This window comes from Borostomias antarcticus (genome assembly GCF_949987555.1).
Source record: "Borostomias antarcticus genome assembly, chromosome: 21".
In the NCBI taxonomy this organism is placed as follows: domain Eukaryota; kingdom Metazoa; phylum Chordata; class Actinopteri; order Stomiiformes; family Stomiidae; genus Borostomias; species Borostomias antarcticus.
In genome coordinates, this window is record NC_140254.1 from 5,621,279 (window position 1) to 5,642,657 (window position 21,379).

General features: G+C 52.2%; 2 protein-coding genes across 4 annotated transcripts; both read left to right on the top strand.

The window, feature by feature from the left end:
• The first annotated feature begins 406 nt into the window (after positions 1 to 406).
• prrc2a (proline-rich coiled-coil 2A) lies at positions 407 to 18,047 on the top strand. 3 transcript variants are annotated; one of them, XM_084454783.1, is made up of 17 exons: positions 407 to 498; positions 2,873 to 3,024; positions 4,314 to 4,491; positions 4,802 to 4,901; positions 5,047 to 5,140; positions 5,259 to 5,402; positions 5,598 to 5,845; positions 6,267 to 6,352; positions 6,469 to 6,620; positions 7,849 to 7,960; positions 8,097 to 8,295; positions 8,502 to 8,594; positions 8,835 to 9,399; positions 9,525 to 9,811; positions 11,384 to 11,663; positions 11,932 to 12,154; positions 12,308 to 18,047. In XM_084454783.1, the coding sequence occupies exons 2-17, from the start codon at positions 2,910 to 2,912 to the stop codon at positions 15,369 to 15,371; spliced, it is 5,940 nt and encodes a 1,979-aa protein (XP_084310909.1). In that variant the 5' UTR covers positions 407 to 498; positions 2,873 to 2,909; the 3' UTR covers positions 15,372 to 18,047. The 3 variants fall into 3 exon arrangements, with proteins under 3 accessions (XP_084310909.1, XP_084310908.1, XP_084310910.1); XM_084454782.1 differs by having other exon boundaries at positions 433 to 765; XM_084454784.1 differs by lacking the exon at positions 8,502 to 8,594 and having other exon boundaries at positions 433 to 765.
• Positions 18,048 to 18,413: 366 nt separating this feature from the next.
• csnk2b (casein kinase 2, beta polypeptide) lies at positions 18,414 to 21,144 on the top strand. The gene is made up of 7 exons (XM_084454793.1): positions 18,414 to 18,546; positions 19,080 to 19,160; positions 19,358 to 19,460; positions 19,627 to 19,742; positions 20,212 to 20,287; positions 20,540 to 20,729; positions 21,011 to 21,144. Exons 2-7 carry the CDS (start codon positions 19,089 to 19,091, stop codon positions 21,099 to 21,101), a joined length of 648 nt encoding a protein of 215 aa, XP_084310919.1. The 5' UTR covers positions 18,414 to 18,546; positions 19,080 to 19,088; the 3' UTR covers positions 21,102 to 21,144.
• The last annotated feature ends 235 nt before the right edge of the window (positions 21,145 to 21,379 follow it).

A 21,379-nucleotide genomic window follows, 5' to 3' on the forward strand; every position in this document is an offset into this window, starting at 1 on the left:
AGAGTGTGTGTGTGTGCGGGTGTGTGAGTGAGTGAGACTGTATGTACATGTCTAACCACTATTAAAATCAGCACCGAATTATACTTTTGTTAAAATACATCAGTCCATGAAAAAAATCTTGCAGACATAATATGATTATATCACAAAGCAGGCCACATAAAAATGTATTGTGACCCATATGATTTTTGCAACATGCTCTGGAATAAAATGTTGACTGGACTGCTGCAAATGCATCACGTAAACTAAAAGGACTGGGAGTGATTTTAAATACAAGAAAATGAAAGAGAAATCTGAATTCTGGGGATGATGGCCAAAAATCGTATTCAGAAGTCATGATGATATTTTGGTCCCGCCCTCTGTGCGTGCCCTCCACCCCCCTCTGCACTGCTGCCGTCTCTAGTAGCCGTTGACGGCTCTTGTAGTGACGGATCAAGCCCTCTGTAATATTTTTCTTTTTCCTTTTTCATTTGTTTTTTGGAAAAAGAAAGGGGAGTACAAGTAAGCCGCTTTATATACATTAGTGCCCAGCATCTTCTATCCGATCTTGCATCATAAATCAATTCTAGTTCGGGCTAGCTAGCCGACGAACTAGCAAATCGTAGGTAAGGTTAGCACACGGTAGCTAACCTGCTGGTAGGGGATAGGCTAGCTAAGTTAGCCGACCCAGCGTGAGCTGTAACTAGCCAGAAAGCTAACGGGTTCCTAACTAGATAGCGAATATATTATTCTGCGATACAACCTCGAGACAAGTCGGGACCAGACCAGGTTAGTAGATCAGATTTTGCATTTTTATGTAGGCTAAGCAAAATGCATATTGTAGGTTGGTCATTAACGATGTTAGTCAATTTTAGCCACAACATACGTGCTAGCTAGCTACGTAGTGATATCACTAATCGCAAAAAATAGCTGGCTAGTTAGCTAACTAGGTAGCTACTCTGCAGGACTTGTTGTTGGTAGCTTCATAGCTAGGTCCACCACGGGGTTTGTTTAGTATGGAGTTTACATTGCTCAACGTAACGTCGAAGCGATAGCGATAGGTTGGGGAGATGCTGAAATAGTGAATTGCACATGTCAACGTCCATTGTCGTTAGCTAGCTAGCTAATATAGCAAGCTAAGCTAGCCGGTTTGTTCTTGCCTCAAATTCAGCCAGGCCTACCCACCACACCGCCATTTTGTTTTGTTCTTTCCATAGAATCGTTTTCTAAATTGCACTGTTCTTGTTTGTTTTGTGTTATTATTTATTATCTTATTCAAATGAGGTTTGATTGGAGTATACTCAGTGGTACGATGGCAAATGTGAAGTGGCTCAAGTGATCACTGCAGGGAATTGGAAATGCATTAGGAAACAACGCAGTCCCCCTCCCAACGTGAATATGGAGGCCGTGTTAGCCAGCTAGCTTGCTAGCTGTTGGCGATGCAAAGCTGATTGATAACGTCGTTAAGTCAGTCGTTAGACGATGTCAGCAACGACTCGGTAGCTCATGTTGTGTAAACTATGCAAATGTGGGACCTCACAGGTAACCATAATCAGTGCTATGCCATGTTTGCTAGATAACCATGAACTTCTCTGTTAGCAAGCTAGCCACAGGGCCCTGGTAGTGTCTTTCAATGATCGCTTGCCTGCTAGCTCCCCTTGTTAATCCCCAAACAACATGAAGCTAGTTGGCCAGCCATCCCACGACCTAATTTTTTAATCTCATCGGGTATTGAGACACAGTAGGTGTAATGCCACTGGGCACTCGTTGTGGAAAATACAGTGACTTTTGACTTGAAACCCACCGGCGTATTCAGTCTGTATTGACACTGTCTTCGATGTTTTAGCCATGCGTGCAATGGGTGTTCTCTCCATACTGCTGTTGTTTACTGTGTTTTTCTTGTTCCTTTGTTGTTTAGGCCTCCTGCTTTAGGCCTGTGTGATCATCTAACAGTGTTTGCTGTTTTTATTATGACTTGAAAGGCGTTTCTCTTCTTCACTTGTTTGCTTATGTGACTGGTTGCATAAACTATGAATACAAAACAATAATGCTTGGCCATAGCCTATATCCTGACATTTCATAACCCACTGATGACATCATTGAGATAGGCTTAGCTACTTATTCTCTCTATCAACTGGACAACTTTGACATTAAAATACTTGCTGATACAGGGCTGTGTCAATCCTATCAATCTTACCAATGATGCATGTTGTCCTGTATACTTGTTTTAACTTATTACAAATCCAGTCAGTCCATTCTCATACAGGTTGCAATTGACTGTCATCGTTTGAATGCATTGGTATCATTTTTCACAAACTGAATCCTGCACAAACTAACAAGGTTATGGGGGCGGAAATCCACCCTTGTAATCTTGTAATGACATTAGACAGTGGTTTGCAAAGCAGCACTGCAGCGCTGTAGGAAGGCCAAATGTTTATGAATTGGACAGATGTCAGTGAATTTTATTGGCGAACAGTAAAATGGCCTCTACCGTGGTGTTGCCATGGAGGCACCCCTCTCAAGGCAGACATAGAGGAACATCAATTATAATGCATCTCCATGGCAACCATGGTTCTTCGTCCTTTTTCTTAGCACAGTATTTCCTGTGTTGGAAGTGTTCACTGTGACTGTGTCAAGTGCTTGCTCACACACAGGCTTGGGGGATCTCTGATATTGTTGCACAGCCGTATCGTCAGAGCATGAGTCTCATCCATAAATGTCAGTTCACCACCTCAAACTCCAGCTCATATTTTTCTGCATAGTAAATGCAAGTTATAGAAGAATATGATAGCTGGTTAGAATCTGTGTCAACTCAACACCACATTTAGCCTACTCCCGCTTTCACCGTATATCAGATGTTTAATTTGTCTTTCTTCCTCTTCTCTCTCTCTCCCAGTCTCAGGGCTCACCATACTCAATGAGCGGACAGCGCAATGTCAGAGCGCTCTGGGCAAACTGCAAAGGGGAAGGATGGCAAAACCAAGTATTCGTCTCTCAACCTGTTTGATACCTACAAAGGAAAGAGCCTTGAAGCACAAAAGCCTGTTGGTGAGTATCCACATGGACAATAGGGCTAGACTAGACTGGAGTGATGGCATACTGTTACCACCATTCCCATTTGGCCTTGGGGTTTTTCTCCTCTGTAATTTCGGTATTGATTTGAGTCTTAGTTGGTTCTTCGCTGACCTTTGTTTCTATGGCATATCTGGGCTTGCATTTTCAGATATGATATTTCTGTGAAGCGCTGTGACAGAATATGAAAGACTAGCTTTGACCTCGGTTGGAACAAGGGCCTTTCGTTCGTTCATGCCCTATTGATGTTTCCTACCAAGTGTTGGTGTTAAGAACTAGTCCAATGGAGAACTCCTGTACTTGGTGATATAGAATCCCTAAATCTTGATACCTGGTTACAACCAAGGCTAACGCTAATGTTGTCGTTTGAGTAACGTTCTAATGTGTGGTATGATTTATCCCCAAGTGGTAGGGCAGAAAGGATGTTTGAGTGAGTCTCGAGCGTGCTTGGCCAAGGCTGTGTTGTGGCTAAGAGGCAGTAACAGAGAGCCACAGAGAGGGCTGCTATCAAGGATGTACGGCTCCTGTCCTGCAGTGTAAAGCCCCAGCACCGTGAAGCCTGGTTGGCCTAGTCCAGAGAGTACTCAACACAGAGGTCTGCTTGTCATGGTAGAGCCTCACTCCCTCCCTCCCTCCATGTTTTATTCAGGAGCTCCCTACCAGAACTAAGCAGCTGTCCCTGTTTCCAAACTACAACTGTTCCCTACACTCGGTGCTTGTGTGGTTTGGTTCCCCTTCAGCCCAGAAAAAAAACAAATGAGGGATTGATATTCAGCACAGAAATTCACTTTTCAGACCGGCACCCCGAAACCGTAGAAGGCTTTTCCTCAGTCGTGGGAGCCCAACAGTAGTAGCAACACTCCTCTATCAGTTTAAGCGAACAAAAGGAAATCTCCGACCCAGCCAACACGGTTTAACTCTAGGAAGTTGACTATTATTCCCATGATAAATAATTAATTCATAGGTACCAGCCATTGCAGGGATGCGTCTAGGCTTAGCTCTCCTTGGTTGTCAGCGGTTGTTCCAGCATCTTCTAGTGCGGGTAGCATCATGTCGGGGGCTGCTGCTGCTACTGGCATGCCCTTCTGTGGTGTCAAGTTACACTGGTCTCCCTGCGAATGACTTCCCCTCTTGTCTCTCTCTCTCTCTCACCCTGTCTATCCCCCTCCCCTTATTTCCGTCTCTCCCCCTATCTCCCTCTCACTCCCTCCGTCTTCTCCCTCTCACTCTCACTCACCCGCTCTCTCTGTCTCTCCCCATATCAGTTCCCCCCCGCCATGGCCTGCAGTCTCTTGGTAAAGTTGCCTCCGCTCGGCGTATGCCACCTCCTGCCAACCTGCCCAGTCTGAAGGCGGAGAACAAAGGCAACGACCCCAACGTCTCGCTCGTTCCCAAAGACGGCACAGGATGGGCAAGCAAGCAGGAACCAGCAGACCCAAAGAGGTGAGCCCCTCCCCGCCGGCCACGCACCCTCCTCACGACAAGCCGTCTAGACACAGAGCACAGGACAGTTTTTCGGTCAGATGAAAAGGCCACCCGAAGCGAGGAGAAAATCTGTTATATTTCTCAATGTTAAAAAATGATCAAGGCAGTCTATGAGGCAGATTGTGCCATCCAGATGTCGGTGTGAAACAGAGAAGGAACATCCTGAAGCTCAGTAATTAGCAATGGCACGTCCTGACAACTACCCCTCTGGTGTGCCCCTCTCTCTCTCCTCTCTCTCCTCTCTCTCTCCCTCTCTCTCTCTCCTCAGTATCGATGTATTGTCAGCACCGCAGCTGGAGTCGCAGCAGCCTGTGGTTTCACAGACGCCTGCAGTACCGACTTGCCCGAGAACCCCGCCAGCTCCAGAGGTACTGACACACATACATGCACGCGCGCACACACAGACACACACACACTCTCTCACTCTCACATACACACACTCGGTATAACTGTTTACTTCCCATGATGCTCACAATGTCCCCGCCTGTCCCCTTGTGTGTGTGCTTCTCTCAGGCTCCGGCCCCGGCTTCAGCCCAGGCTTCGGCCCTGGCCGCAGGGGCAAGGTCCTGGGCTCAGGCCAGTGTTACACATGGAGCACAAGGAGATGGTGAGTGACCGCCCCCCCCTCGCTCTCTCTCTCTCTCTCTCTGTCACAGCTGGCGGGACCTCCTGGTTCCTACCTCTCCCGCACACCCCTGAGCCTCTCCCCTGTTTTCTCTGCTCAGGTGGAAAGGGATTAAACCAACCGTCGCCATTCTCTCGCGAGGAATTTCCCACCCTGCAGGCGGCTGGCGATCAGGACAAAGCTGGCAGAGAACAGGGCACTGCAGATCAGTGGTATGGGCCCGGACCAAGCCTCCGCCCCCAGAGTGAGTAACGCCATTATGTCATCATCGTCATCATATCGATCATCATATCACTCATCACAGGATGCAGATCACAGTTTGCGTCTTTCAACTGCCTACGATAGAGATAGAGGGCGCAACTGTTAGCCCAGTCAGCTACTTCAGCGTTCTTCTGGTTGTTACGGCCGTCGTTGACCACACTTCCCCCCCCCCCCCCAGACGTTACGAGCTGGCGGGACGGTGGCGGCCGCGCCCTGGCAGAGGGCGGCGCCGGGGGCGTCCTGTCGATGGAGGGGGCGGCGGCCGCCGGCGGGGGCCAGGCCCCGACGCCTCCTCTCCAGCAACAGCAGAACCCCTCGTCCCACGGGCCGCCTAGGAACCCGCCCGCCGGCAGCCCCGCCCTGCCGCTCCCCCAGCCGCCCGTCGGCCCCGGGTTCCCCGCCTACCGCGGCATCATGCCCCCCTTCGTAAGTCAACATCCGCCCACTCCGCCTGGGTCTGCACCGCATGTCTGCACTCCAAAAATCAGGGCTAGATGGCCTGAAGCCATCTTGGATCAGTATGGGAAGTGGATGTATTCTTCCGCCTACACTTATGCAGCAGCTACCTGTGACTAGAAGTAGGCCAACTGTTGTCATACGGCACAGATGGTGTTCCCCACTTGGCTGATTTTATTTGTTGTTTGTCTCTTATTGCCTTTAATGAGGAGTCTGTGTGTGTCACTGTGAGCTAAGCCGGGTACAGACACAGCCTAGGCACTCTGTTCACTGGCGTCAATGCCGTTGGGTACCCCACAGATGGCCAAGAAGTCTGCTATCCAGCGCAGCAGCGTCTAAACCCCTGTTCTTCTCTGTCCCTCTCCCTGCTCTCATTCTCCGTCTGTCTCAGATGTACCCTTCATACCTTCCCTTCCCGCCCCCCTACGGCCCCCAGGGGCCCTACAGGTTCCCTCCGCCTGGTGAGACCGCCCCCAGGTAAAAACGCTGCCCTTTGTTTCCTCAGTCATGTTTGACGCGCCCCACTATTAGCATAGAACACCGCCTAACTTCTCTCACTCCCCCCCCCCGCCCCCCTTTCTCTTGCCCTCTAGGTTCAATCGTTCTCAGGGGGGCCCCGATGGTAGGCCCCAGGGCGGGCCCCGCGGTGGCGGAGAGGTGGTGAAGCGTCCCTCCATCCTGAAGCAGGACGACCTGAAGGAGCTGGACGAGCTGGACCACGACGGCGGCGACGAGGGCTGGGCAGGTGAGACCGGAGGACCCCCTCAGGCCCAGAGACACAGCATGAACACAAGCTCTGCGCCCTCCAAGCGCCGTCACAACACATAAGATCTTGTCTCAGATCTTGATCACCACTGGTGTTAAAATAGAAATAGTTTATTTTGCCATATGCAACAAGTACAGGTACATTGGATTTCTTGTTATAGCTCGTCCTTAGAATATCTTACCAGCACTATTCAGTTCCTCATTCCAGTCCTAGGTACGCAGCTAGACATTATAAGGTTCCCAATATGGCAATTTACTATCCGTACTCTAGCAGTACATCAAATAGATCCTTATCTACTTATTCCATCCAATCACGGATGACTGACTATATCCACAATATAATATAGCCGGCGCAAGTAATAAAATTCAAATATAGAGTTTTAGTCAGTTGTTATTGCCTGTTATATAGGCAAGAGGTCGGATCGGTCCAAGGGGTGTCTTCAGTGGCGGCCTACTGCTGCTGTAGACCGCTGAGCTTGCGGACCGCGTCAGGAAACAAGCCGTACAAGAGCAGCGAATGTGTTTCAGAGTATTCCCACTTATTCAGCCATCACTTATTCACATATCTGTTGTGCTCTTGGCTCTACGGGTTGGAGCTGTGGGCATAACAATGACATTTAGATTCCACAATCAAACAAAAGGTTACATTAGAGCACGTTTGGAGTTTCCGACCGAAGAGACCAGTGAACAGCGGTATTACATAAAGAATCCCCAGAGCTCCTCGGCCCCGTCCCGGTCTTCAGGCACTGTCAGAAGCCCCGTTTGTCTTCTCCACACGCGAGACGCTCACCAACGTCCTCCGCATCAGGGTTGTGATGCGGATGATCTCAGCCGCTGTGCCGCCGCTCCTGAATGTTTTAGTGTGCGGCGCTAGGGACGGGGTGAGAGTGATGTTTACTAACAGGCTCAACGCTGCGCCGGCTATCATGTTCCCCGCTGCTGCTGCGGCTGCTGAGGGGTTTCACTGCATCATCCCCACGGTGCCGTCGGCACTGTTAGTGGCAGGGGGGGAGGGGAGAGAAGGATCATGTTCATCCAAGTGGGGGAGAGACGAGAGGCATGCATTGTTCAACGTCCGGCTTATGGTGTGTGTGTGTGTGTGCGCGCGGGCGCGCGAAAGAGAAAGAGAGACTTTGTATATGTGTTGCTATGGTACAGCCGTGTTCCGCGCGTCGACCGCGCCTCACGTCTGAACATGTGTTCCACAGGAGCTCACGAGGAGATCGATTACTCCGCCAAGCTGAAGTTCAGCGACGACGAGGGAGAGGAGGGAGAGGAAGAGGGGGAGGAGGAGGGGAGCGAGAGCAAGAACGGACCGCGGTACGGACGCCGAACGCGGCACACCACACGGTCAAGAGACGGACTGCCGAATGTGTACATGACTTGAGAAAGAGTTGCAGTCATTTTGACACCTGTTCTGTCTCCAACCAACCCCCCCTCCCCCCCATCCCACCAGGGAGCAGCAGCGGTCCCAGGAAGGCCCTCCCCCGGTCTCCCGCTCCAGAGGCTCTGACAGCGGAGGGGACAGTCGCCGCACCCCTCCCTCCAACGCCGACGACGGCCCGCCGCCCCCTTCCAGCAAGCCAGGATGGGCCGAGGAGGGGGCCGGCGGGGGCAGCTGGGGCAGCCAGGGAGGCGCCCCCGCCCCTTACCAGGTAGAGTATCTACCCACATACGATAGGGACTTTCCGAGGCCGCTCCCGCGCTCTGAAAAGATGAACCCCCGACGGGAAAACAGCTGTGTTTGTGCCGTACGTGTGTGACAGGCAGGGTGTTTTGAGGAGAGGAATGGTAGTGTATGTAGTGTGGATCGCGGATACTTTGGCCTGGCTGACTGTGCTGTGTGCCTGCCTGTACACAGGGGCGTAGGCCTGGACTGGGTGGCCCCCGGGAGCAGCCCTCCCCCCCACCAGGGCCTCTCCTCGGACAGGGGCCCTACTCCTACTACCGACAGGTATCTAGGGCTAGGGTCCCATGGACATATACCCATACATCCATCCAGTGTTGTGCAATTGAATGCATTATTATTCTCATTGTATTATTTCAGTTATTAGATTTTTTTTTTTCTCCCTCAGTCGTATTTCTCAGTCAGTTCATCACGCTTCGCATCCTCTCAGGAGAGGAATTGACGGTAGTGCTGCCCATTGTTTCTGCTGTTTCTCCTAACACTGACATCCGCCCCTCTCCCCCCCAGGAACGGCCCCACAACCAGGCCAGCCCGGCGCCAGGTTCCGGTCCCGCCTCCCTGGCCCCCGGGAAGCCCGCCCCTCCCCAGCAGCAAGCTCCGCCCCAGGCGGGAGCCCCCACTCCTCCGCCCCAGGCCGGGCTGCTGGCCCCGCCCCAGGGCGAGGACGAGGACGAGACGTGGCGCCAGAGGAGGAAGCAGTCGTCCTCGGAGATCTCCGCCGCCGTGGAGCGCGCCCGGAGGCGCCGCGAGGAGGAGGAGCGGAGGATGGAGGAGGAGAGGCGGGCGGCGTGCGCCGAGAAGCTGAAGAGGCTGGATGAGAAGCAGCAGCAGCACGTAGGCGCCGGCGGCGGCAATAGCAGGCCCCCCAGCTTGGACGGAAACTCCACCGCCGCCACGGCGGGAAGCCCAAGCCCCTCCCTGTCGGCCTCCGCCTCCTCACCCAACGTCAGCCAGCCGCCCTCCCCCTGCGTAGAACCCGAGGAACCGCCCCTGTTGGCTGCTCAGGCAGGCGCAGGACACGTCGGGGACAGGCAGAGGGCCAACAGCAACAGCAGCTACGACTCCAGCGCTGGTGAGCTTTTACACAGCTGATTGGCAACTCAAGCTGCTGGAGTTTCTTAGACTCGGGCCTTCGTTTGCACACCACTGCCTCCCCAATTAACAACCATTGTCGTTCTAACCCCCCCCCCCCCCCAGACATTCAGCCGTGTGTCCAGCCTCCCGTGCCCCAGCAGCAGCAGCAGCAGCCCCAGCCCCCACTGGAAGCCCCTGTCCCTGGGGAGGCCAAGGAGGAGGCCCTGGGTGGTGTTCACCTGCGTAGTGGTGGAGGAGGAGGAGGAGGAGGAGGAGGAGGAGGAGTGGACCCGGTGAAGGTGGAGAGTATGGGAGGAGGGGGGGCTGGTCGCCAAGCCAGTGGACCTCCTGCCCAGGGATACTCCAAGTACCAGAAGTCCCTGCCCCCTCGCTTTCAGAGGCAGCAGCAGGTCAGGAGAAACCTCCACACGTGTGCATGTCCGCCTAACTTTAAAGCCCATCTATAGGTCGGTGTTTGAGTATGTCAAAGCACTTACTGGAAAGCTTAAATGCAAAAGAATAATTGGCTGTTTAGACCCTATTCTAAAAACTTTTAAAAGCACCCATATGTTAACATCTGTCATGTATAGCTTCTTCTAGCTCTGATCAGTACAGACGAATCAGTGTTGTGCTGAAATAATCCTCTTTCTAATGCCGCATTGCAGATTCGGTGTAGTGTAATTTCACAAAGTCTACCTTGGTGTTCCATGATATCCAGTTATAGCGCAATGGCAATCATTTGGATCAATAAACCCATAACATAAAGGGGTAGCTCAGAATCTTTTACATAATGTCCATTACGTTGTTGAATGATGGAGACCATTTTCCGCTTATTCCAGTCAGTCCAGTTGTGGCCAGACACATTTAGCTAATGCTAGCGCAATACAATGGTACCGGGGTAGCATCCACTACCAAACACACTTAAACACTCCACAGTGCACCCAAAGTAAATCAAATATGAGGACAGTCTATCAGGGTTATTTGAGTGTTCATACCATCAAGTCAAATTATCGTTGAATCTTTTACTTTGAGAACGTAGCTGAAACTCATATCCGGTTGCCACCTTTCATGGAATTTCAAAATAAAGGTCATGCTGTACTTCCACAGAGAAAATCGGTCCTCACAAAGTAAAAGATTCAATGATGGGTAGACCTTTGATGTCAAATTAACCTCGATAGACTGTCCTCATATTTGATCTGCTTTGGGTGCACTGGAGTGTTTTAAGTGAGGTTGGTAGTGTTGTTAGTGGTAGAGGTTGGTAGTGTGATGTTTCTCTGGGGCCATTGCGCTGCGCTAGCATTAGCAGCATGTGTATGCCCACATGAAGGGCAGCATGATGGCAGCTGAAAATGACCTCAATCAATCAACAACATAATGGCCAAGTCCTAAATGAGTATCTGTCCACAATTCTGAACTTTGTCGGTCAGTGCAGTATTTCTGTTCTCTGGACATCTGAGTCTCTATGACCCTGTTTAGATCGTTTACACCTGTCTATCATGCGTCTCCGAATGTGTCCAGCTGACCATTTGTGTTTGTATATAGTAACCATAGTAACTCGCTCACTCCTGCTTGTCGCACAGCTGTTCCATGTAAACAAATCAATAATCAGTGGGTTTGACTTTGAGCAGATAAAAAAAGTGTGCATGAAAGCAACCAAAGATGTTTGAAGAACTAATAGGACTATTCCAACTGTTTTGATTGATTGGACAAGTCATTTGCGACTTGCAAAAGAGCGCAGGATGAGGCTAAAAAGGAGAAAAATGATCCAGAATTGATGACGTGTTACATCTTTGTCGGGGACGCATCAGTACGCATTAGTGTTTAGACTACTAAAGATATGTCAAATGCATCCCAGACCACCTCGGAACGTTTCGCAATGCGTTTTGGTGGTCGTTTACATTTCATCATCTGATCTGATCGTCCAAACTGCATTTTAAAACCAAGTCTAACCAGGGTCTCTGTGTCGTCTCTCGTCTCCCCAGGAGCAGCTCTTGAAGCAGCAGCAGCAGTGGCAGCAGCAGCAGCAGCACAGCCAGGCCTCCCAGCAGAGCCAGCTGCCCCCCCAGGCCCCCTCCCCAGGCTCCACGCCCCAGCCGGGGCCCAAGCAGTCCCCCCTCTACCAGCAAGGCTCCATGGGGCGGCCCCCGCCGCTGCCCATGAACTTCGACCCGCGCTGGATGATGATGCCCTACATGGACCCCCGCATGATGCAGGGGCGCCCCCCGCCCATGGACTACTACCCCCCCAACATGCACCCCTCAGGTTAGTCGACGGCGGGTTCTCTGGGCAGTTCGCCGCCACAAGATGGCGCAATGGTCTGTTACTTGAATAGGCCGTAGAGAAACAGATTCGTTGGTTGTTGATACCCACTAGAAGGTACACTACATCCAAAGTGGGAAGTGTTCATGCTAAACTTCTACAATACCTAACTTGAGCGCTACTTCTACAATACATGCCAAAATACAGCATCACTTTCTTGCAGCATACAATAGAATTTCATCTTCAACAAGGATCTCTCTTTGCGTTGCAGGTATGATGGGTCGCGAGCGGTCGGATTCGGGGGGCTCCGGTTCAGACCCCTTCGACAGGCAGCAGCAGCACCCTGGACACCCCCACCGTGGGACGCCCCCCATGGACCCGAAGCTAGCCTGGGGGCCCGAGGTGTTCCCTGGGGGAGGCGAGGGCCGCGGACTCAGCTCCCCCCACAGGCAGAAACAGGGACTGGAGGAGGAGGACGTCGGCAAGGGGCCTAGGTAAGACCACGGGGTTAGATGCAGCCCTAAAGGAGATGTTCTTTAGCGAGCACTTCTTTTTAGATTTGGCTTTTCTCAGGGAAAGATGCAGTCATTCTGTTCACCGTACCTAGTTTCCTACCGCTACCACCACTATAACCTCCCTCTCTCTAGGAGTGACACCCCACCGGTGCGCATGCGAGAGGGCGGCCCGGGCCCCATCCAGCAGCCCGGCTCCGCCTCCGGCACCTCCAACCAGACTCCACCCCCCGTGGGTAGCCAGGGGGGCGGCCACCACCCCCACCACCACCAGTCCTTCATGGGCGGACGGGGGAACTACAGCAACTTCCCCGACAGTGGCTCCAGGATGCCCCCCCACCAGCAGCAGCAGAGGGGCAGCGGGGGGGGCTTCAGCCACCAGGACGAGGGCCCCCCCAGGGGTGGCCAGCAGGGCCAGATCTGGGGCGCCGCCCCCCACCCGCACTACGACCGCAACGGCCGCACAGACCTCTCTCCCCTGGAGAGCACCCCCCACCTCCACCACCACCACGGCACGCACCACCCCCACAACCCCTCCCACTTCCCGCCCCACCCCGCCCACAAGCCCGAGAACGCCAGGGGCGGCGAGAGGGGGGGCGAGGCCCCCAAGAAGGGAGACCCCTCGTCCCTGCTCCACCAGCCCTCCCTGTCCTCCTCCTGCTCTTCGTCCTCCTCCTCCTCCTCCGCCCGGGAGGACGGCGGCAAGGCCGCCCTGCACCACCTGCCCCCCCAGAGGGAGAGCGAGCCGGGCGGCGGCCACGGGGGGAGCGGGGTCGCCAAGCAGGACGCCAAGACGGGCTCTGGCCAGGGCCATGCCTCACAGTCGTCTGCCCCGCCCCCCTCCCAGCCTCAGCAGCACCACCACCCCAAGCCCAGGGAGAGCCAGAGAGGTCGCGAACACAAGACGGAGACCCAGTGGGGCCCGCGGCCTGGTAGCAGCAGCAACGCCCCCGGGGCCTCCTCCCACAGTAGGAGGGCCAACGCCGCAGTGGGCGGCGGGAACGCCCGCGGGGAGGACTCGGCCAATCCCCCACCCGAGCACAAATCGTCCGGCCAGTCGGGGGGCAGCAACGCCAACAAGAGGGCCGGTCCTATCAAGAGGCCCGTGCTGAAGGAGATGAAGAGAGAGGGAGGGGAGGGGGAAGGAGGAGGAGAGAAGGCGACCGGAGGCGGCGGCGGGAAGGACAAAGAGCAGGACGGCGGCCAGGCGGCGGCGACCAAGCAGGAGGCCGCCTCCGGCCCGCAGTCCTCTGCTCCGCCTGGCAAAGACGAGCCCGTCCAGGCCGCCAAGCCACGCAACGTTGGGAAAGACCGCTCGGCAGGGGGGGGGGGCAGAGGTCCCAAAGACGGCGAAGGCTCCGTCCTATCCTCGGGCTTCTCCGGCCCCGCCTCCTCCAGGAGAGAGAGGGACCGCTCCTTCGAGAGGGGAGGGGCGGCGTCCTACCCCTCCAGGGGCAGCCGAGCCAGCCGCGGCCGGGGGGGGGAGTTCTACGGCCGCGGCCGAGGCTACCGCGGAACGTACACGGCCAGCGCCGGTGGTGGCGGCGGCAGCCGCGGCAGGGCGGGCGGGAGAAGCAGCCGGGACTACAGGTCGTCCACGGGCAGCGGCTACCACCAGGAGTTCAAGGGCGAGGCCTCGGGCAGCCGCCACGGCCAGGACAGGTCTCAGCCCAACCCGGCGCGCGCCAGGAACCGCAGCGAGACACGTAGCGAGGGCTCCGAGTACGAGGAGATCCCCAAGAGGAGGAGGCAGAGGGGCTCGGAGACGGGCAGCGAGAGCGCCGCCAGTGACCTGGCCCAGTCCGACAAGGAGGACCGCAAGCCCAGCGCCAAGAACGGCGGGGAGGCTGTCGGCGGCCCCTCGGGCCCAGCCAGGGGCTCCCAGGCCAGGGTGTTCACCCCCCGCGGCGTGCCCTCCAGAAGGGGCCGGGGAGGCGGCGGCGGCGGCGGAGGTGGAGGGATCTACAGGAGCGGGGGAGGCGGAGGCGGAGGAGGAATGGCCGGAGGTCACAGGTCAGGACCGGGCTCCGCCTCCCACGGCTGGTCGTCCAAGTCGTCGGCCTCCGTCAGAAAGCAGCAGGCCCCGTCGCAGTCCCAGTCCTCCGCCCCCAGAGAGCCGGGCCGCGGGACCAGCGGGGAGAAGAAGGAGAAGGCGGCGGACGGGGGCCAGGCCCAGACTCAGGGGGCCAACCCTCCGCAGTCTCAGTCTGCCCCGACGGCCGCCGCCCCGGCCCCGCAGGGCTCCGCCGAGAACGGAGGGGCGGGGACCCAGCAGCCTTCCACCAACTCTGCCGCCAACTCCGGCGGCCCCCTTCCGCTGCCTCTTGCCGGCTCGGAGGGGCGCGGCTTCCCTCCCAGGGGCTTCGAGCGCCCGCCCCGCCGCCGCCGCCATGGCCGCTCCCAGCACCAGCAGGACAAGCCACCCCGCTTCCGCCGACTGAAGGAGAGGGAGAACGCCGCTCGCATCAACGGGGGCGTCGGGGTCATCGGTGGCGGCAGACCCTCCTCGCCCTCCCAGAATTCCGTTCACGACTCAGACGGCGCCCCCAGCGCGGCTCCTGCGACGGGCAACACCCCAAACGCTAACCATAACGCCACGGCGGCGGCTACCAACAGCAACAACAACAGCAGCAGCAGCGGCCATCTTGGCAGCGCTAACGCGAGTGTGAACAGCCACCACCACCATCACTACAGCCAGGGCAGTGCCGGGCAGAGCCACTCCCAGCACCACCACAACCACAATCCTGCAGGGGGCGCCAAGTCCCCCGACTTCTCCAACCAGAACTCCGACCAGGCCAACGAGGAGTGGGAGACGGCCTCCGAGAGCAGCGACTTCACAGAGTTCCGGGAGAGAGAGGGGGGAGGAGGAGGAGGAGGAGGGGGAGGGAAGTCGTATTCGTCTCACCATCACCACCACCCACCCGGGAGGGGAGGAGGAGGAGGGGGAGGTGGAGGAAGTTTGGGAGAACGAGAGATGACAGCGAAAGAGTCTGCGGCTAACAAGAGAAGCTTCTCCAGCCAGCGACCGGGGATGGAGCGACAGAACCGGAGGGTGAACAGCGGGGGTGGCGGGGGAGGGGGCGGGGGCGGAAGAGGCCCGCGAGGCCCGCCCGGCGGGGGCGGCGGAGGAGCGGGCAACGGAGGGGGCAGCCGGGGAGAGAGGCGCGGCAACTGGCCCTCCCCCAAGAACAGGAAGTGACGGAAGATCTGGAAACGTTTCAAATCCACCCACACCCCCGCCCTCTACTCTTTCTCCCCCGTCTGTCTTCGTCTTTCTTTGATCTCCGATCTGTTCTCATCCCTTCTTAACATATTAGCACATTATTGTACAAGATATAGTTATGGAGACAGTGTACACGATCACTTAAGCCCCCCCAGAATCTCTCCCCCATCTTCTCTCTCTTTCTGTTGTCTACCGTCCGTCATTGTAAATTCTCCCCGTGCTCCCGGTTATGCTCCCCTTTCAGTTCCCCCACCCCTAATCTCACCCCTATGACATTCAACGGGCACGTTGTTTTGAACTCACATCTTCTGACTGAAAACCTTCAAAAATCCACACACGTTTGGCATTTACAAGCACAATACGACATCTAGACGTTACCTACCAACATTTTCGCAAGTAGCATGGATGCGGTGTGACATGAAAATTTGTGGGCTGAATTGGCAAAATGAGGAGAGAAGGCTGATTTTTATATTTATGTACCTGTGTATATTTATACCACGCTTTGGGCTGGAGTGGTATTAGTAAAGCAGTTCTGCATCTCCAGCCTCAAGGGGAGGTGGGAAGTGCAGGTTTTTCTTTTAATGAGAACAATTGTACCATAATAATTTTTTCTCTCTTCCTTTCTTGTTTTGTTGTTGTTGTTTGATTTGCCTCATTTGTCTGTTTTGTTCCAGCCTCCCTCCCTTATAAAGAAAAAGTTAGGGGTGTGTATTTTTTTCTTCTGCAAAGCAGGTCATTAAAATCCCTTTTTATACAAACCCCTCCTCCCCACCTCCCTCTGAGTTTTTGCTCTCCTGACAAGAAGTACATCTCTGATTACTGTGGCAAAAGCCCCTTTTTGAAGTACTACTGCTCACTCATACTTGCATTGATCTCATCTCTAATATCAATGTCTTTGCTGCTTGTTCAGAACTAGACGGTGTGATATCCTCTTTTTTTTTTCTTTTTGTGTTAAGTTGACCTGCTCCTCTACTACTTATTTTTGTTGCTCTGGGTCCTGTTAGATAACCGGCCGTCTCAGCCTCACCGTAGCACGCTCTCTCTTCAGAGGGCTCTTCACACTGCTAATAGAGGGAGTTTTCCCCCCGGAAGGCAGATTCTCCTGTTCACGTTTATTGTTTACCCTAAGAAGACTCAATTGATAGCTCAAATTCTTTACTTTGAAAACCATTTCCTCTGCTGACTACTGTTTTCATGGAAATATTTCCCCCTCAATTGAAAGGTTCTGTGAAAATGCCACGTCATGTTGGTAGAAGTTAACACAGAGATGGTTATTTTTGACTGCTCTTTTCAGGTTTTTGCTTCCATAGATAGGTGAGTCCCCTTTAAGCACTCCTAGTCGATAGACCTGGTTGGTGTTAGTTTTTGTTGGGCTAAGTGACACATTATGCAGCAGGATTGCCCATCTGAGTATTGTACTGTTCTATCAATTTCTGCTGTTATACTTCATGCAGGAATGCTCACTTCTCACACACATCCACACAATGTGTGCGTGTATGTGTGACTGGCTCCACGTTTGGGGGAAGTATTTTCAAAGCGCACATTACGTCAAGGTGACTGTTCCAAAAGAACGGAGGTGACATGAAAGCTCTCAAATGAACTGAATTCTGAACTGGGCTGAAGGGGTGTGCTAAGAGTGATCGTTGTCACCCTTCAACATGAACAACATTTCCAAACCACCTGCAAGGAACAAAAGCTATCCTCCAAGAGTGTTACAGGAAATACTTTCAATCCAAGCTTGATGTGTACTGAGACCCTGTCACACACAACTCACTAAATGGCACACGGCTTGTTTTGACGGGGCAACATCCAAGTTGAACTAGCTCAATTTAATTAATCTGAAACAAATGTTCACTGCTGTAAGTTGGGGTTTGTTTGTTTACTGACAGCCACAGTTTTAAAGATTAGCTTTGGGATGTAAGTAAGGGCATTTGATTGAGTATGTACATCTGTGTGCGTGTGTGTGCATTTCCTGGTGTCTGTATAATAACTTGGGGTGGGAAGGGTGATGTGGTTGGCAAACACTTTTGCCTTGTTTGCCCATATTTGGTTTTAACTAATATATTAGGACAATTCTGCAGTTTATTTTCTTATATACATTCAAGTATATACATTCAAATGTGTGTATATGTTTATCCAAAGGAAGTACATGCAGTGGAGAGCTGTTAACCAGTTTTCAGTGTATTTTTAGCGAACAACCTTAAAAGGCAGTCAAATGAAGTGGGTATATTTCATTTTCACAATGACTTGATACTAAGCATGAACACATCCATGGGTGCAGCTCGCCTTGCCTGTGATACATTGGTAGCCATACACTTAACAGCGGCTCTGAAGAGTCCTCCATACTTCCTCAACTCCTACTATTGATGTGCTCTCATATTGTATGTACCCATGTTTAATGAAAAAAGTGTACTCCTGAAATATTCAAAGATTGTACTATATTTCCAGCATTACCAAGGTACCTGGAGTGGTTCACGCTGTTTAGCATTTATGGTTTATTAATGGAACCGTAATATACACACATGTATGTATATTGGTATGTATCTAAGTTTCGTCTACCCCAACTTACATTCCCACCAACAAATGTTGCCATTTTTTAAGTTCAAGGGAGCAATGTACAAGCAGAGAAGTGTCTTATTATAATAAAATTATACAGAGAAAAAAGTTAAATAAAATTCTTTTGTTTTAATGGAAATGTCTGTTTATGTCTGACTTTATTATGATGAAGTGCGATTCTATGAGAAACCCATTGCAATTGAATACTGTTTTGTTTTACGTACAGTTTGGGTCTTTAGTAGATGGTTGGCATCTGCTAAATGACTAATGTAATGTGATGGTTGGATAAGCAATCTATACGAGTTGAACAAATGAACCCTAATTGAACGCTGATAGCCTACACTCCAAGGCCCTTGAAGATGGAAAGGGCGCACCAGCAGGTGGCCTCGCCCTAGAACTGCATTACCCAGAACCCCTTTAGATATACCTCATGTCTCTACATTTAAACGTCATCACTTTGCTAACTAGCTCTGGCTAGCTGCTAAACGCATATCTGCAGTGTAATCGTAACGGGGTGGTGTCCATTTCATTCACGATTCACTACATTAGATATTACGCTTGCTATTTTACTTGAGAGAAAAACGTTGAAGAGGGGGTAAGCAGTTTGAATCGTTATTATGTTTTCTAAATAGTGTGAGGAAGATGTGTTCAAAGCGACTGAAACGCAGATCAAATTTCATGCGGCCTAGTTGACCGATGCGCCATATTGAATTTTCATCTGGGTTTAGCCGTTAGCTAGCTAGCTTAACTGCATTCCAGTTAACCATTTATCGTTCATCACTCGTTCACGTTAATATACCTTTATAAGGCTCATACGTTTTAATGGTTCATACTGCCCGGTGTCTGTTGACAGCTAGCTAGCGTTACTCACCCTAGCTTTATCCCTGGTGCTAGCTAGCTAGTAGCTCAACTAACCTAGCGAACAGCCCAACTTAACCGGTTTCACTGGGATGTGTCAAGAGCTAGCACTAACTAGCGAGTTTCTTTGATTGTACAGAATGCAGCTGACACCTACCGACAAACTGAAGCTCAACTGGCTGTATCTACTAACGTTAACTAGTTGCTGTGTGTGCATGCAGCCCACGTTAGCTAGCTGACTGACTTGTCTTGTATCTATCTGCCCCCCAGTCTCCCGAGATGAGCAGCTCAGAGGAAGTATCATGGATCTCCTGGTTCTGTGGACTGAGGGGGAACGAGTTCTTCTGCGAGGTACGTCGTAGCAATCAGAACTGTCTCGACTTAATAGACTCAATACAGCTAACGAACTATCTTTCTCTCACCTCCGAGCCCCCGAGCAGAGCCATTTCTTTTCGAAGGCTCTGTTTATTGGTTAGGACGATGCAAAAATAAGACACTAGCAAGCTAGTGAAATCACTGTTATCATCTAGCACCTTTCTCCATGACAGGTGGACGAGGACTACATCCAGGATAAGTTCAACCTGACTGGTCTTAATGAGCAGGTTCCCCACTACCGCCAGGCCCTGGACATGATCCTGGACCTGGAACCAGGTCAGACACTTAACTCCAGTACCGCATACAGTAGTTCACATTAGCAGGGAACAGGTTTCTGATTAATATTAAATCATAAACTTTAATCTGAAACAACTAGTTGTTTTTTTTATACTGCTGTTTGCTCACATTCCCCTCTTTCTGTTTTATGTGTCTCCTCTCCCAGATGAGGAGCTGGAGGACAACCCTAACCAGAGTGACCTGATCGAGCAGGCGGCTGAGATGCTGTACGGTCTGATCCACGCTCGCTACATCCTCACCAACAGGGGCATTGCTCAGATGGTACATTACATTAGTCATTTAGCCGATGCATTTATCCAAAGCGACTTAGAATAATTGCCTTTAATATTGGTAGTCAGTGTACTACTACTCACCAGAACTCACAAGTGCATCTCCCTTCTAAACAAGTGACTAAGAGCATAACTAGTGCTAAAGCCAACGTGCAAGAGTAGCAAAATATAAATACAATACGTGCTTAAGAGGGAGGATCCCTGTATTACTTCTTGAAGAGCTGAGTTTTGATCAGTGGGCAGTTCATTTCACCACTGCGGGGCCTGGATGAAAAAGAGATACATAGATACATAGCATCACCCAGAACCACCCCCTGTTATCCAGTCATTTCTTCCAAGATTGTCACTGTTTTTAGATGCTACATAAATCTTGTAACTACAGTGGGTAAGGAAGGACTGAAAATGTAAATGGATTCTCGCGGTCCCCCCTCACTGTCTCTCGTTTTCTATCTCTGTCTCAGCTGGAGAAGTACCAGCAGGGGGACTTTGGCTATTGCCCACGTGTCTACTGTGAGAACCAGCCAATGCTGCCCATTGGTGAGTGTGGTTTGTTGCGAGATACTCTGTTTGTGTGTAGCACGTTGTTAAAATACACATCTTATTTTTATGTACAGCTTTGGAATGCGTCTAAATTATTGTTTTGTTTCCTACCTCACTCCATGCAAAGTATGTAATGCCTGATCTTCAATGCAAAGTCTTTCCTCGTAAGCTCCATCTTACTCCATCTTACTCAGTCACACCGTGCAGTAGTCTAAACTCTGTCGTCTCCTTCGTTTTAACCCCCCCAAGGTCTGTCGGATATCCCCGGAGAGGCCATGGTGAAGCTGTACTGCCCCAAGTGCATGGACGTGTACACACCCAAGTCCTCCAGGCACCACCACACAGACGGCGCCTACTTTGGCACTGGCTTCCCCCACATGCTCTTCATGGTGCACCCCGAGTACAGGCCCAAGAGGCCCGCCAACCAGTTTGTGCCCAGGTCAGTGTTGACATTTACACTCCTTCCTGGCGGTGTCTATTTCTGTACCAGTTTTGCTGTCAAATACCCCATATGTCCATGTGGGTCATTCACGCGGGTTACTCTCCAAAGCGAAAGACCCATATATACGAAAGACCCATATATTCTATGGAGGTAGCAGAAGAATGAGTATCACTATGGAATAGTTGGCTTTTTATCTGTGTGCCAGTTTGTCCTTTCAGTAGGCCCTCCTGTTGACTGAATGCTCACATTGTTTCTCTTCTGATGGATGTCCCCTCCAGGCTTTATGGATTCAAAATCCACCCCATGGCCTACCAGCTGCAGCTGCAGGCGGCCTCCAGCTTCAAGAGCCCCGTCAAAGCCATCCGCTAAAACCCAGAGAGAGAGAGAAAGAGGGGGAGAAGGAGAGAGAGAGAAGGTGGGGAAGGGGGGTGGGGGGGTGGGTCGGGTCATCTTAACGTAGCTCCATACAGATGGCCCCTCCCCATCCAGCAGACTGTATTATTTTGGTTTAGATTAGGACGTTTGAGAACAGTGTGTGTGTGTGTGTGAGCGCGACGAAACGCACAGCTGTGATCTCTCACACAAACACAAAACACGCCTGCACACACACGTGGGAACTCCATGAATCTACCTTACCAAACTCTTCA

What these genes read in the sequence shown, in the direction of transcription:
- prrc2a (XM_084454783.1), top strand. Translation starts at nt 2,910, where the DNA reads ATGTCAGAGCGCTCTGGGCAAACTGCAAAGGGGAAGGATGGCAAAACC. An exon ending in CAGCTACGACTCCAGCGCTG is followed by an intron (nt 9,400 to 9,524) that starts GTGAGCTTTTAC and finishes CCCCCCCCCCAG; the next exon opens with ACATTCAGCCGTGTGTCCAG. An exon ending in GACGTCGGCAAGGGGCCTAG is followed by an intron (nt 12,155 to 12,307) that starts GTAAGACCACGG and finishes CCCTCTCTCTAG; the next exon opens with GAGTGACACCCCACCGGTGC.
- csnk2b (XM_084454793.1), top strand. Translation starts at nt 19,089, where the DNA reads ATGAGCAGCTCAGAGGAAGTATCATGGATCTCCTGGTTCTGTGGACTG. An exon ending in CCAGCCAATGCTGCCCATTG is followed by an intron (nt 20,288 to 20,539) that starts GTGAGTGTGGTT and finishes AACCCCCCCAAG; the next exon opens with GTCTGTCGGATATCCCCGGA. An exon ending in GCCAACCAGTTTGTGCCCAG is followed by an intron (nt 20,730 to 21,010) that starts GTCAGTGTTGAC and finishes TGTCCCCTCCAG; the next exon opens with GCTTTATGGATTCAAAATCC.